General features: G+C 33.6%; 1 protein-coding gene across 10 annotated transcripts in view; it reads left to right on the forward strand.

The window, feature by feature from the left end:
* Positions 1 to 15,954, forward strand: part of LOC125061955 (protein Fe65 homolog) — a 92,547-nt gene that overhangs the window by 38,972 nt on the left and 37,621 nt on the right. For 3 of the 10 annotated variants that reach the window (XM_047667600.1, XM_047667601.1, XM_047667606.1), the window contains exon 2: positions 6,085 to 6,158. The exons of 3 other annotated variants lie outside the window; for them this stretch is intronic. In XM_047667600.1, the coding sequence (XP_047523556.1) occupies positions 6,137 to 6,158 (22 nt within the window). In that variant the 5' untranslated portion in view covers positions 6,085 to 6,136. Of the gene's footprint in view, positions 1 to 6,049; positions 6,159 to 15,954 lie in introns of all 10 variants that reach the window. 4 more of the 10 variants (XM_047667602.1, XM_047667603.1, XM_047667604.1 and 1 more) reach the window with 2 other exon arrangements.

Here is a 15,954-nt window from a genome sequence, read left to right on the forward strand (position 1 = left end):
AGTTGAAAATGGTACAAAATAGAGATACTGCTCTTAAAATTATGTGTGATAGCTCATTGGATCCGGAATGACGTCTAGAAAAATGTGCCAAAAGCGTGTATTAGCACATAAAAAATTGCAAAAGTTATAAACAATTAAAGATGAAAAAAAAATGGCATTTTGTTTTTTGCCAATATTTAATAAACTATTAATATTTAAGGAATTTCAAAAAAAGATTCTGAAAGAGGAGGAAATTTCCAATAAAAAACAACATTACTTGGATTTTTTAGTTTTTGTAAGAAAAAGTAAAAAAAATTTTATAAACAAAGTATAAATATTTTTTTAACTTTTATCGCACGATCTTGTTAAGTATGTATGTAAGAAAGGCTCTACGAAGCGAAATTTTTTTACGACCATTATTTAAACATTTTTTTTCACTTACAATTATGTAACATTTCTAACGGGAATAAATTAATTATAGTGTTCAGAACACACCATAATTTTTTCAAATTTAAAAAAAAAATTCAATACCTTAAATAAATTAATTAATGTGCCGTAGTCGCTTTTGACGCCACTGACGCCTTTGAAATTTCTTAAATATTAATAGTTTATTAAATATTGGCAAAAAACGAAATGCTTTTTTTTTTCATCTTAAATTGATTATAACTTTTGCAATTTTTTGTGTGCTAATACACGCTTTTGGCACATTTTTCTAGACGTCATTCCGGACTATTTTGTACCATTTTCAGCTTGTCGACTAGACTATTAGCGTTAAGCTTCGGCGAATAATAAATGCCTATAATTTATCTGTCAAAGGCTCAATTTCTGTATGAAGAAGAGAAAACATCAGCTATACCGACGGCTAGTTAGCTCATACGAAAACACTTATTATTCATGAAACAGAAAATTTTTAACTCAACAAAGTGTTGTCTGACGAGACTAAATAGGTCAGTGGACTATTGAAGTGGTGGACTCATGTACTTAATCCAACTTAGAGACGAGATTGACCCAGAAACTAAGTACTAGTCTTAACTCGTTCACTATAGCATTTTAAAAGAGTACCAAGAGTTTTCTACACCGCCTTTTTCTCTCGGTCTACACCCTCTGTCTTCTTTGCCGATGAGTAGGGATGTCTACCGATTCATATTTAATGACGTGGAATGAGTGATACCTATATCTTATGTTCCATAATAAACATATTTTATTTTATATAAAGCGTAGCCAGTTGCCATTGTACTATCAGAACGGTTGAGAATAACATCGTGAGGAAATCCACATGAATTAGATCCCAGAAGTCGGCACAGGAGGCTGATCACCTTGGATAGTAGAAAAACTAATAAAACAGACACAGAAGGGCCCAGATCTAGAAGGTTGCTGTGCTTAACTTTTGTTTGCTCTTAAAATGCCACTCTTAGTAGTGTATTAAGTCAAAAGTCAAAAATAATTTATTCATATAGGTAACACAATGTACACTTATGAATGTCAAAAAAGAAATAAACATTAAATGCTTCAAATTTTACATTTACTGCCAGTTCTCAAATCAAGGGCGTAGAACGGAAGAGAAGAACTGACAATAAACTCGCCGCCACTCTTTTTAATCGCCAAGTTTTTTGTTTTACACAACTTTTGTAAGGAGCTGCAACTATTACACCATGTTCCACATGACATCTTAAGTAATTAATAATAATAAATTAAAAACAAAGACTTGTCCTCTATCAGCAGGAGGCATGGTGAAATAGTGCTCCTATTTCTTATTTCGCACTTACATTATATTATTAAGTAATTAAAGTAAAACAAAGTATGATCATGATAGTAACACAAATTTGACTAAGACTAATTCTAAGAATACTCATTAATAATAAATATATAACTTGAACCGTTTATACATATGTATTGCTTAATTTTTATATATTTTGAACAATTCAGATAGCAGGGTTTGGAAGGCAAATATGAAATAGGAAGTGATAAAATACGAGCTCCTAATAGCACAACCCCAGGTTATGCTGTCCTTATTCCCTTTTTTATTTCCTAAATACTTATATAGTGTTTATTAAAACCTAAACATAACAATTAAATTACAATTTTCTAAATTAAATTATTAAAAAATTTAAACAAACTTATAAAGTCCCTGTGGCAGTGTACCTTTAACGCTGGCAGAATTTCCTCGCTGTATTGCGATACTTATTCCTTGAGCGAGGAAAGCACCAGCTCTGGGGTCACCGGTACTATCTACCAGGCTCCAGCTTATATTATAAATCAACTCTCTGTTAAAACATCGCATTAGTACTACAATAGGCCGAATTCAATTTCGCAATATTAAAGAGTTATACTCTCGTCTAGCTGGTTACATTTTTTTGGAGATAAATATATTCTACGTACTCACGGAAAATACAGCTATCTTACGATGAAAGATATTAAATAAATACAGTAGTTTTTGAGTTATTTTCCATACAAATCATTGTTAGAACTAATACCAAATATCCGTTGCAAGTTAAGTGTGTAATGAAAGGAAAATCGTGAACCTAATCGATTGATTGCATTAGTGTTAGCTGAAGCGTATCGCCTGGGGCTTCCGAAGGGCACGAGGTTGCAATAATCCATACAAATGTTGAATAGCGAATAGCGCCACCTTTTGGTCTTCTGAGATCTGCCCTGCTTATTCTGTAACTCACTTTTCGAACTCACACAGCGGTTTTCGCATCGGCGGTCGCTCTCAAATCAGGCGTGAAGCAGTCATTTTATGATTTGGCATTCTGAAAAGGTGGGAGCTTATAGTTTATTGTTTATCAGAATGCCAAATCATAAAATGACTGCTTCACGCCTGATTTGAGAGCGACCGCCGATGCGAAAACCGCTGTGTGAGTTCGAAAAGTGAGTTTCAGAATAGCATGTTTCGTGATATATTTTTTAATAATCCTGGTGAAGAAAAAACTGTCCAGTATTACCATACTATTCTGTTTTCTGATTATTTATACAATAAATAAATAATAACGAAAAGGAAAGTAGGTGATCAACCCCCTGTGACTGACACGCTGATTTTCAGGTCTAAGGCATGGTTTCCTACATGCCATCTTGAACCTCCACAGTACGAGCATGTGTACATTGTGCACTTCATCAGAATTCCCTTAATATTGGCTGTGATATTAAAACGCCACGATGTGTCCAATGGGGAGCGTTCAAGTATTACGTAACGAATTTGGGGGGGGGGTCTATTTGTAAAACGTTACGATGCGGGGCGGGGATTAAATTACGCGTTATTGTTAATATTATTTTCGACTTTCCAGTACTTTACACCACATAATGGTAACTTTCAGGTATAAAGAGTCTGGTCAAGAAACGTATTACTATTGGGTACAGAAAAACGTTACGACACGTTACATGGGGAAGGGGGGGGAATCTCCAAAAATTGCGTTACGTAATACTTGAACGCTCCCTTTGACTTTAATCACATGGTCTAATAAGTTTTTTTGATGGGATCTCGTTGTTGGCCTTAAGGCCTTTACAACTCAGCTTGGGCTGTTTAGTGTTTTGTCAGCTACGCTCGCCGGGCGATATTCCGCCACTAGCGCAATTGTACTCCTAAGACTAGGTCTTATACCGAGTACGACTGGCCTCTAGCGCAAGGGCGTCTACTGCGAGACTCGGACCGTCGCGGGTGGTCAAAACTCATTGATGCTGAAGGGCAGGATGGAACTCAGAAGCCCACTGGAGTGCGAATGCTAAGTGCAGGCCCACACTCCACGTTCACGCCCGACCCGTTGAAGGTGGATTTCTATTTTCTACCCTTATTTGAGAATTGCCGTGCGGGTATCTTTTAATTTGGGGTTAATAAGTTTTCTTTTTGAATGGAATCTCGCTGTTGGCCTTAAGGGCCTTTACAGCTCAGCACGGGTTGTTTTGGGAAGAATAGCTCGGCCTGAATGGGACTATTAAGTCTACTTCAGAAACAAGCTAATAACTTTGAAAGTAACATTAATACTGCCTTATAATTAGCAGATTGCGCCATCTAGTGATAATTTAGTGTTAACACTAGTTAACTAATTAATTTGTATTTTTCGGTATTTCCCACTTATTGTTGATTCATAAAGCCTATTTTTAATTGCAACGCGTCCCACGATTAATCGCGATTGTGTGAGACACTTGCGTAAGTCTTTGTTGATGTGATAATTTAATTTATATAACCTGCTATTCGTAACGTATTAAAAACGCCAGATGTTTTTATGAAGGAAAATGATTTTATACCTACTTAACTATATTTATTACTGACTATGTATACCATATCCTTATGAGTTTTAGTTATTGGTGAAAACGGCAAAAAATTCCGTGCTCTTTTGAATTCACGAACAGAGAAACAGAAACTGCGTTGTTGTTTTATGTGATACAAAAGGTATATGCTGTCCTGGACTCTTTTGTAGGCATTAACAAACTCTACTTTCTCACTTTTCTCTACTTAATCTTATCGTTCGGCAGCGTGAAACGTTTGCGTTTGACAGTTTCTTCTCCGACTACCACGAAAAAGTATTTTCCTTTTTCGGGCTAATACAGCCTATGGCACTCAAAAACACTTTATACACTCGACGACTCATTGGTCTAGTGGTTAGTACCCCTGACTGCTAATCCATGGGTCCCGGGGTCTTGGGTGTTTAAATATGTATTTATATGTCTATCTATCTATAATATGTATGTATATCCGTTGCCTAGTACCCATAACACAAGCTTCACCAGCTTAGCATGGGACTAGATCAATTGGTGTGAATTGTCAAAAAAAAAAGAAGAAAAAAAAACGAAAAAAAAGAAAGACTATACACTATCATATTAGCTTACTACTATAAGGATAATGTGTGTTCTTTGTAAATAAATAAATGTATTATTCCCTCTTGAGTAAAGACTCTTGATTGACTCCAGAGCTGGTGCTTTCCTCGCTCAACGAATAAGTATCGCAATACAGCGAGGAAATGCTGCCAGCGTTAAAGGTACTAGACCTTTTAAATTTGTTTTAATATTCTTTTTAATTATTTTTATTATTACTTTGTATGTTAAGATAATTGTAAATACTGTATATTTGATTGTTATGTTTAGGTTTTAATTTCCAAGCTAGGAATAGTTTTTATTGAATACTACTAGTAGACTCGGCCAAGCGTTGCTGTGGCTAAGATTTTTGTGCTTGCTTTTTTGGTGGTTATGCCATTAAATTGTAGCTTATGTGAAACGTTGGTAATTATTTTGATAAGGATCAATACCTAGGTACGAGTAAAGAGCCTAGCCTTCTAGCGGTGGTATTTAAATAAAAAAAAATTAATAAAAGGACGCTTATTGTGCCGTAACTATAAAAGATAGAGACATGCTGTCGTGACATTTTTTATAGATATACTAGCTGATCCGGCAAACGTCGTTTCGCCATGTATATCATTTATAATAAAAAAATAGGGGTTGATCGTAGAGGGGTGAAAGTTAGGGGTTGTATGTATTATTTAAAATACATAGAAATTAAAAATTTTGTCTAAAAAATAAAAATAAAAATTTAGGGGTGGACTACCCTTAACATCTGGCGGGCTGATTTGTGAATCTAAACCATTCCCAGATCCCCTTGAAGACACACAAAAAATTTCATCAAAATTGGTCCAGTCGTTTAGGAGGAGTTCAGTCACATACACACGCACACAAGAAATATATATATTAAGATAGTGATGTGTCCTGAAAAATTCTAATACATCATTTTGTTCTATCATTAATAGTTTTCGCAGCGCACACGATTGAAGGAAGTTTTTTGTTTATTTTTTTACACCTTGGGTTAGATTATTCAAGTTTTAGTAAGCATCCCTAATTTTTTTGAAAATGAAACATAGCCTATGTCACTCGGGAATAGTGTAGCTTGCCAACGGTGAAAGAATTTTTGAAATCCGTCCAGTAGTTTAGGAGCCTATTCATTACAAACAAACAAAAAATCAAACCTTTCCTCTTTATAATATTAGTATAGATTTCAAATAAATAAATTCTAGTTATCTAAACTGTATAAATAAATTTAAAGACATATTATTTTGTTAACATATCAACATATAACGATAATTAGTATTCAAAGCTTACACAACACGATTGATATTCTAGTGAAGTGCTAAAAGTGAAAATTGAGAGTGCAATGTGTCAGTGAAAAATCACTATGGGATTACATAAACGTGAAAGTGAGTATTTATTTTTAAGTTTTTCTATATTTGACTATAAATCAGTGTTACCTGTATGATATTGCAAACACCAGTACTTCATTACTTGAGTATGTTTGTCCAAGTTTTTCGAAAAGCGTCCTGTTTGATACTTGATTTATTATTATTTCAGTTTAAGAAACAAATTTTCATGAAAATCGGTTCAATAAGTAATTTTAAGTTGAAATGTTTTTGGTTTAATTTTAACTAGGGATGCATCCGAATTCCGATACCGGTATATCGGCGATACTTTGGGTTTGCCGATATATTGGCATCGGTGATATTTTAATTGCCGATTCAACGATCATTGAGACTTGATTGAACGTAGATTTGAAGATCATTTAGTTGGCGTTTAACTGCTATCGCGACTAGTATTTTTTCGATACCAAGTTAAATAAAATACACAATTACAAAAATAATATAATTGTTAATTTTAATTATTAACAGTTTTTTATTTTTATTTAATTATTAATCTTTATTATTAATTTTACTAACTAAACCTTTAATATTATTCAAAGTGTGTGACTATTTATATATATATTTTTTAATAAAAATTATAAATTTTAACTAAACTTGATATAGTTTTCCTTAATTTGATTTTAATTCAATAAGCGTTGGTATCGGTATCGGTATCGACGATATTACTATAAGAGTATCGGTATCATATCGGCAAAATAGCGTATCGATGCATCTCTAATTTTAACGTAACATAAGTGAAACGTGTTATTTTATTTGTATGTATGAGTACTTTCTATTTCAATTTGTTGAGGTAAGAATGACAAATTGATGCGATCAAACAACGACTAAGAACTTTTTAAAGCCAAAACTTACAAAGCACTTTTTTACTAATTTGACGACTCATTGGTCTAGTGGATAGCACCCCTGACTGCGAATCCATGGGTCCCGGGTTCGATCCCCGGCTGAGACGAAGATCGATGTGATGAGCATTTGATGTTGTGCTTAGGTCTTGGGTGTTTAAATATGTATTTATATGTCTATCTATCTATAAAATGTATGTATATCCGTTGCCTAGTACCCATAACACAAGCTTCACCAGCTTAGCATGGGACTAGGTCATTTGGTGTGAATTGTCTTTAAAAAAAAATACTCACGAAATTTATTAAAATTAACCTAACGAATCACAAACTGCCCATTAATTAATGGGCCATTTATGAAACTGATCATAAATAGAGTGGGACATCCGATTTAGGCCTGGGCCTCATATTTCTGTATATTTCATGATCATTTGTCAATCTAATAGGCAAGTAGGTAATCCTCTTGTGCACACGCAGTCGACTTGAGTGTAAGGCATTACATTTCCCACGATGTTTTCTCACCGTTTGAGCGAATGTTAAATGCGCACATAGTGGTGCACAGCCGGGGATCGAACCGACGACCTCACGAATAGGAGTGGCACGCTGAAACTAATACTGCTTTGCTCAAAATTCTCATTTAATCTAATATATAAAATTCTCGTATCGCGGTGTTTGTAGTTAAACCTCCGAAACGGCTTGACCGATACTCAAGAAATTTTGTGTGCATATTGGGTATGTCTGAGAATCGGACATCTATTTTTCATCCCCCTAAATGTTAAGGGTAGTCTACCCCTAAATAATTTTTTTTTAATTTTTAGAGATTTTTTTCTGTTTTTATTTTTTTTGATACAGCATTAAAAAATACATACAACCCCTAATTTTCACCCCTCTACGATCAACCCCTATTTTTTTATTATTTAAAATGAAAACAAAACGACATTTGCCCGGTCATAAATATAAATTTTAGGTACAAAATTAATATGTAATTCCTTAGGTATTATAGAATCTGTATTAAGTTTCGCGATACTTGGAGAATGTTCTTTGTACATGATTCCATATTCAAGACGAGTCGAAGGTCGTCCCAGGATCAATACGTTGCAGCCAGACTAGTTAAACGAACTCAGGGTTGTCAGTTAAACTAATGAATAGTTCATTGTATTATGTAATACCCACACATCACAAACATAATAAATTTTCCCTAAATCCATCTTTTTCATGCACACTTTCACTTAGATTTGTTTCGTCTTTCACACACACAATTACACATTCACATCATCATCACATATATTCATATATTTATATTTTTTTATAATACCCTCGTTTTAAAACCAATTGTGTTGGTTATATTTGTTGAAGCCTTATTAATTTAAAGAGCGAGGCATTCCTGACCAAGTCTCTGACTAGGGAGACCTCAATCTGAATTCTATTCTATATAACTAAACAAATTAAAAATATTGAATTTCTTGAATTTTTGAATAATTGTTGAATGGATTTAAATTGTTGAGAGGCATACGAAAAACTGTTTGAAAACCAACTTTCCGATTTTATTTTAAGATTTCATTGTAAGCGGGCAATCGCTTGCAACTGTATAAAACGCAAATTCGGCCCCACATGGAGTACTGTTCTCACCTCTGGACTGGTGCTCCTCAGTAGCAGTTCCTTCCACTTGACCGTATTCAACTAAGAGCTCGAGCCTTCCAAGCGGCTTAATCCCTTAGAGTAGAAATGTGGGGTCTCTCTGTATCTTCTACCAAAAAGAGTGTTCAGAGGAGTTGTTCGGATTTATACCAGCGGTTTCATCATTGTACGACAGAATAGGAAATTGAATCCGTATCATATTGACATCCGTCGTTTCACAACGCGCTTTTATGGCGGTTTTTGCCGCGCCCTCCACTATGTGGAACCAGCTGCCAACTGAAATATTTCTGACGCAAGTCGACTTCAAGAAAAGAGCATACCAATTCTTAAAAAGCCGGAAACGCCTTAGCAAGCACTCTGGCATCCATGGGAGGCCGTATCACTTAACATCAGTTGAGCTTCCTACCCGTTTGTTCTATTAAAAGAAAAATATATCAAAAGATCTTAAACTTGACGACAGTAAATTGTAAAACGTCAGTTTTGGTAGTAATAAATGAGCCCTTTACTTTCATACACTCATTGTAATATAACATTCTCGTTTCCGATGTCCAATCGACTACACTTATATTCTTTATAGGTAACAGAAGTGTCGCTTAGATTTAAGAACCCATAAATAAGTTTTTTGTAAGTCCAGCGTCGCAATCCCACTACCTCAAATGTTATGTTATTAACCCTTGTTTTAAATTAATGACAGTTGCACAGCTTCAAAGAGTTTCATTTCTTTGAATATCCCCCAACCGCCACCGAACGTAACTCTCGCTAGTAATAAATATAAAAAAAGGGTGCGTGTATTATGTACGCGCGTAAAAAGTTATACTTCTTTGGCATTATTTAAAATAGTTTTTGATTGCATGCAAATAATTAATTACAATGAAGAATCAAAGACTGGAAAAGGAATCATTATAGTCAATAAAGTTCAGTTTACATTTGAAAAATTAAATAAACAAATATTTATTATTCTCTTACATTAAATGTAACAAATTCTATTATTATTCGAATGTTGTTTTTAAATTATGTACAATCTTCCGTGGGCAACTTCATTCTGTTATTTTTGTGTAACGGTGCGCGCGCATCGTAAAATTTCATTCTCATAAATTTTTCATAACGCGCCTAAAGAAGTATAACTTCAATAATAATAATCAGTGGCGCTACAACCCCTTTATGACTGGGCCTCAGATTTCTGAATCTGTTTCATGATCATTTTTGAATCTAATAGGCAAGTAGGTGATCAGCCTCCAGTGCCTGACACACGCCGTCGACTTTTTGGGTCTAAGACATGTCGGTTTCCTTCACCGTTTTGCAAATGTTAAATGCGCACATAGAAAGTCCATTGGTGCACAGCCGGGGATCGAACCTACGACCTCGCACGCTGAAGCCACTAGGCTAACACAGCTCTAGTAATAAATATACTCTGACTATAATCACATATAATTCCTAAAACATTTATGATTCATAAATGTTATGCAAAAACTATACAGAAACGTTCGTGACACGGGCAATTAAATGTGAACGCGGAATGCATATGTGGTACCATGAACTTGTTTACAATTTACTAAAAGCTTTATTGACCCTGGCATCAAATTATATATTTACATTGCGTTGCGGTAATACGTACTGTATTTAATTAAAAAAGGGTTGATTATCGCTTCCAAGCGATCTCTTCCGGGCAGCCATTGTATATAATATACATATATAATATATAATGATTAAAAATGAAATTAAAACAAATTTAAAAAGTTTGGTCCCTGTGGCAGTGTACCTTTAACGCAGCATTTGTTCGCTGTATTGCGATCTTCGTTGAGCGAGGAAAGCACCAGCTCTGGATCGGTACTATCTACCAGGCGCCAACTTAAATCTTTAATTAGCGCCTGTGCAATTGAACCCCACGGCTCAAGAGTATATCCAAAAGGAACAAAATCGAAGTTGCAGGAAAGATGTTTATTTTTTTCTGTTTATTAATTTTGAATTATTTTTATTATTACTATGTAGATTAAGAATATTGTAAATATTTTATATTTGATTGTTATGTTTAGGTTTTACTTAAATAAAACTTATTGTAATGACTAAAAAATAAGATATTGTATTGTCTTTGATTGACATAACCTTTCATTTAAAGAAAAAACTTTTTGACCGGATTGAAGTTATGTATTATATAAGATATTTCTTTCCATAAACTTGCCTGTGCTTTAGACGACATAAGTGTCCCTGCTTTAATGATTTTTATAAGCAAGTAGGTGACTTTTCGTGGCCAACCTGCTTTCATCATGCGCCACACATTTCTGTGCCTTTTTTTCTTAGTACCCGTACATTTTTCTCACCTCTTTTACAATATTTCATCAGTCATATCATTTAATATATATAAAACCCAAAACCTTTCCAAAGAATTATCTGTAAACTCAGGATCAATGAACTACCTATAAGATGGCAATAGTGCATAGATAGCAATGGTACATTCTTTGATTACATTCCTACATACATACATATTATACTTTTTGTTCCTACCATATACAAAGCGCCAATTTCATATATTATGTAAGGACCTATTATATGAGAATCATAAAGAATTTTAGGGCCGGTATGTGGTCTTTTCCGTTTGTAACTAGAGATTTTTTGAAATATAAGTGTCATTATCAACACTAACTTGTTGGTAAACAGAAAAGTTTCACCTCTAGATGATATTACATACTCGTTACTATGCGACACGACTACTAAATTTGTGGTCTAAGTCACAAGGTTTCATTTTTGAATAAACGTTTCAAAGACACGATAGAGTCTGTGCAGAGAAATTCTTCATCATGAGTCATTAATAATAATAATTTATTTATTGCAAGAATATGGTACAAAAATGTGTAAGGTGGTACAATCGTAAGTTCGCATATTCGGCCACACAATGGCGCGCAAATTTGTCTTAAGCAATTTTAATTTTTACATTATTAGTCAAACTCAATTCTTATATTATTTGTATCGTACATATCATATCATACGTTATTAAATTTATATCAACTAAAGTGTCTCACGCAAATAATAATTTATTGAATAGTAATTTTTTTCCAAAAGTAATACACCAAGTCGCTTTTTAAAGACTCTAGTCGGATGATCTTTTAATTCTTTTCATTTATCAACTGTACTGTCGAAATGTCGTGACAGCTGTCAATTTAACAATGATAGTTTAGCACTAGCGCCTTCTAATCCCACCAGACTTGTATGATCGAGCGAGATCTAGCATTTACAAATCACTTCGATGAAGTCATAATTTTTTCTAATTTTCCATTTTCATTATTATTATTACTATTTAGGCTAAGAATATTGTAAATACTGTATAGTTGTGTGTTGGAATTAAATATCAAATGAATTTCATGGATGGATGGATGGATTATTTTATCTGAACAAATAAATAAATAATAATAATAATAATTATCAGATATTGTTAGTAGGAGAATCTAAAACACATACAGGGAGTCGTAATATTGTTACAGTGTAGTTTGTTTTTCTTTGTTGGAAAAGGGATACTGTTCTTTGATAAAATCCCAAAGGCTCTTTTATCTCTGCCTTTTAATAAATTTATTTATTTATTTATACTTCATTGCTATAATGTGTGTAAAAATATATTTATACACACATATAGAAAAAAAAAACAAAAAGTAAGTAGGTTACATAAGTTATTAGGCAACGGTCGGCCTTATCGCTAACTAGCGATTTCTTCCAGGCAACCCTAAAATGGAACAATAGAAAAAAAAGAAACACATACAGAGGGTATTTAGTACAAGAGATTTAAGAAATGTATTAAAGAAAAGCTGTGTAAAAAGGCTTACTATAAAGTCAACGATTATCTAGTTGATAAAAGGGCCTGGGATTAGTGCTGTACAGGCTACTTTTAATTAATTTGCGATATTTGTTTTAAAATAAGTGTTGTTTGATGATTTGCTATTTTAAAAGAGGACCGAGAGTTTTTTACGCCGGCTTTTTCTATCGGCCTACAACCTCTGTCTTCTTTGCCGATGAGTAGGGATGCCTACCGATTTAAATTTAATGACGTGGAATAAGTGATACCAGTATCTTATGTACCATAATGAACATATTTTTATTTCATAATTTGTGTGGGGAGAATTCCTTTCTTAATACTTTAAACATAAAATAATAATTCTGGGTGTCAAATTTTCGTAAGGACTGAGATGGTTACATGTTATTTTTATGTCATTATAATACAATTTGTAAGGGTTTGTTTATTAATAATAATAGTATATTTTCTTTCTCGGAAACATTTCCGCTTCAATCTTATGACATACGTCCGTGTACATGACGCTTATGTTGCCACATAACAGTTAAGTTTTAGTGCCATTGGATAGTGGCTACAAGCATTACTTATGTATAACATATATATATGTCACCGTAAAATTGTAAACACCGTTAGATTGTAATCTATCTTGCGAGATTATAAACTATCGAAAGATTGTGAACCTCAACGAACTGCTTACAATTTAACGTATTATTATTCGGTAGTTATATGAAATTGTTGGAAAGTAAAATTAATCTGTAATTGACCAAAGAAGTTTGAATGATAACTAAGTTAGTGTAGTACAATCTACCGAATAATAATACGTTAAATTGTAAGCAGTAAGCTGAGGTTCACAATCTTTCGACAGTTTATAATCTCGCGAGATAGGTTACAATCTAACGGTGTTTACAATTTTACGTTAACATATACATTGCTGGGAGAGGCCCTAGAGACTTTGGAAAAAAATTGATTCAAATTCCGACTAGTAAAAACTAGTAAACAACTTTTCTTTTGTTATATTTTCATATGCTTGTTAAGTTTTTACACGTTACTAAAATAATCTGATTAGTTTTACATTAAATTATTGATTTAAAAACTCGACAGCCATACCAGCACCCGAATAGTATTTCGTATTAATATCTGTATATTAAGATTGTGATTGACAGTGTTGGCCTAGTGGCTTCAGCGTGCGACTCTCATACCTGAGGTCGTAGGTTCGATCCCCGACTGTGTACCAATGGACTTTCTATGTGCGCATTTAACATTTGCTCGAACAGTGAAGGAAAACATCGTGAGGACACCGACATGTCTTAGACCCAAAAAATTAGCTATTAGATTTTTTTTTAATTTGGACCACAAAATTAGGACAAACACATGATATTAATTGAAATACATACAAAAATATACAAAAGCGGTGCCATTCCTAAAACATGTGGACACGACCAGCGAAAACAAATAAATACAATAAACAGTGGTTATACAAACAATCATAAAACTAAAAACTATATATAAGAATTACTATTTGAACCAAGAAAAGAAATTATCGGTACTGTGTCCTAATTCTACTCATAGCTGAGGCTAGAGAACCATGAAAAATGTCAAAACTGTGCAATATCATTATGGTAGCGACATAACCTATTAATTGGTGAGTTTCTGTCAACGTTTGTTCGACAATTTGGGATGTGAAAACATCATCGATTGTATAAAAATGAAATTAAAAATGATCATGAAACAGATTATTATATCTGAGGAAACAGATTCAAAAATCTGAGGCCAAGACCTCAAGTGGTAGCTTCACTGATTTATTTCATTTTTATTAAGATAAAGCACAAAACATAAATTACCAAAAGAATTAAAAGATCTTCCGTCTAGATTCTTTAAAAAGCGACTTAGTGAATTACTTTTAGAAAAAATGTACTATTCAATAAATGATTATTTGCATGAAACACCGTAATTGATATAAAGCTAATGATGTAATGTATATAATATAATAGACTAGATAATATAAGAATTGAAGAAATTATGATAAACTTTGAATAATGAAGAAATAATGTAAAATTCTTTAAGACAAATTTGCGCGCCATCGTGTTTGGCAGAATATGCGAACGATTTTCGATTGTATCATCACCTTAACAACTGGTCACATTTCAAAAATTGTTTCACCACATGCATGATACAAAGAAAACTTGAGAAGGTATCTTACAAATGAATGCGTTTTGTAATTTATCCGTGTCTAATTAGAATTGTAACGGAATATCAATGAGCCCAGTCTCAGACAGCATTCGTAAGGCTTCGACCGGTGAAGCCTTAGAGTTTGTTTTCATCTGCCCACGACTTATATAATGCTCACATTGTTGACATGTGAACAAATCTCTGAACACGTTTTATTGAAAATATTAATTACTAGTAGACTCGGCCAAGCGTTGCTGTGGCTAAGATTTTTGTTATATTACATAGTAGTAAACTATTCAAGAGAAAAGGCAGGAGAACACCAATCCACCATGCTTTTTTGGTGGTTATGCCATTAAATTGTAGCTTATGTGAAACGTTGGTAATTATTTTGATAAGGATCAATACCTAGGTACGAATAAAGAGCCCTTTCTAGTGGTGGTATTTTAATAAAAAAAAAATGATAAAAGGACGCTTATTGTGACCTAACTATAAAAGATAGAGACATGCTGTCGCGACATTTTTTATAGATAGTGATGTGTCCTGAAAAATTGTTATACATCATTTTGTTCTATAATTAATAGTTTTCGCAGCGCACACGATTGAAGGAAGTTTTTTGTTTATTTTTTTACACCTTGGGTTAGATTATTCAAGTTTTAGTAAGCATCCCTAATTTTTTTGAAAATGAAACAGCCTATGTCACTCGGGAATAGTGTAGCTTGCCAACGGTGAAAGAATTTTTGAAATTGGTCCTGTAGTTTCGGAGCCTATTCATTTCAAACAAACAAAAAATCAAACCTTTCCTCTTTATAATATTAGTATAGATGTATTCATTCTTAAGGCCCTATCCCAGCACAAATTGCTGTGTCAGTGTCTCGGGGTGTACTGCGAGGAGCTGTAGGCGCCGGCCCGTAATAACAATTAGTTGTGTAAAACATTAAATTAATGTGATTTTATCAATTTTTTTTCTGAAATGGATTATTTGGCTTGCGCTAAAATATATCGTGTAAATTTCAAAATCATGATCTATATACATTTTCGTTATAAAATGAATTCAGTGTCAAAAATTGGCTATGTTTGGATTTTTTTTCTATCGACCGAAGTTATTCGCCCTACTTCAACTATGACGAAAGATGGACAGAGACTATGTACTTTTTTGGAGTTTGGCGACCAGATAGGTCCTTAAAGGCTTTTTTAATAGAACAAACAGGCAAGAGGCTCACCTCATGTTAAGTGATCCCGCCCATGGACACTCTCAATGCGTTGCGTGTTTTTCTCACGAGAATGTAAGTGCGTGCTCCTATTTCACCATGCCTCCTTCTGATAGAGGAAAAATGTTTTTAATATATTTTATTATTATTTATTACTTAAGATGTCATGT

This window comes from Pieris napi, chromosome 24 (assembly GCF_905475465.1).
Source record: "Pieris napi chromosome 24, ilPieNapi1.2, whole genome shotgun sequence".
Classification (NCBI taxonomy): Eukaryota; Metazoa; Arthropoda; class Insecta; order Lepidoptera; family Pieridae; genus Pieris; species Pieris napi.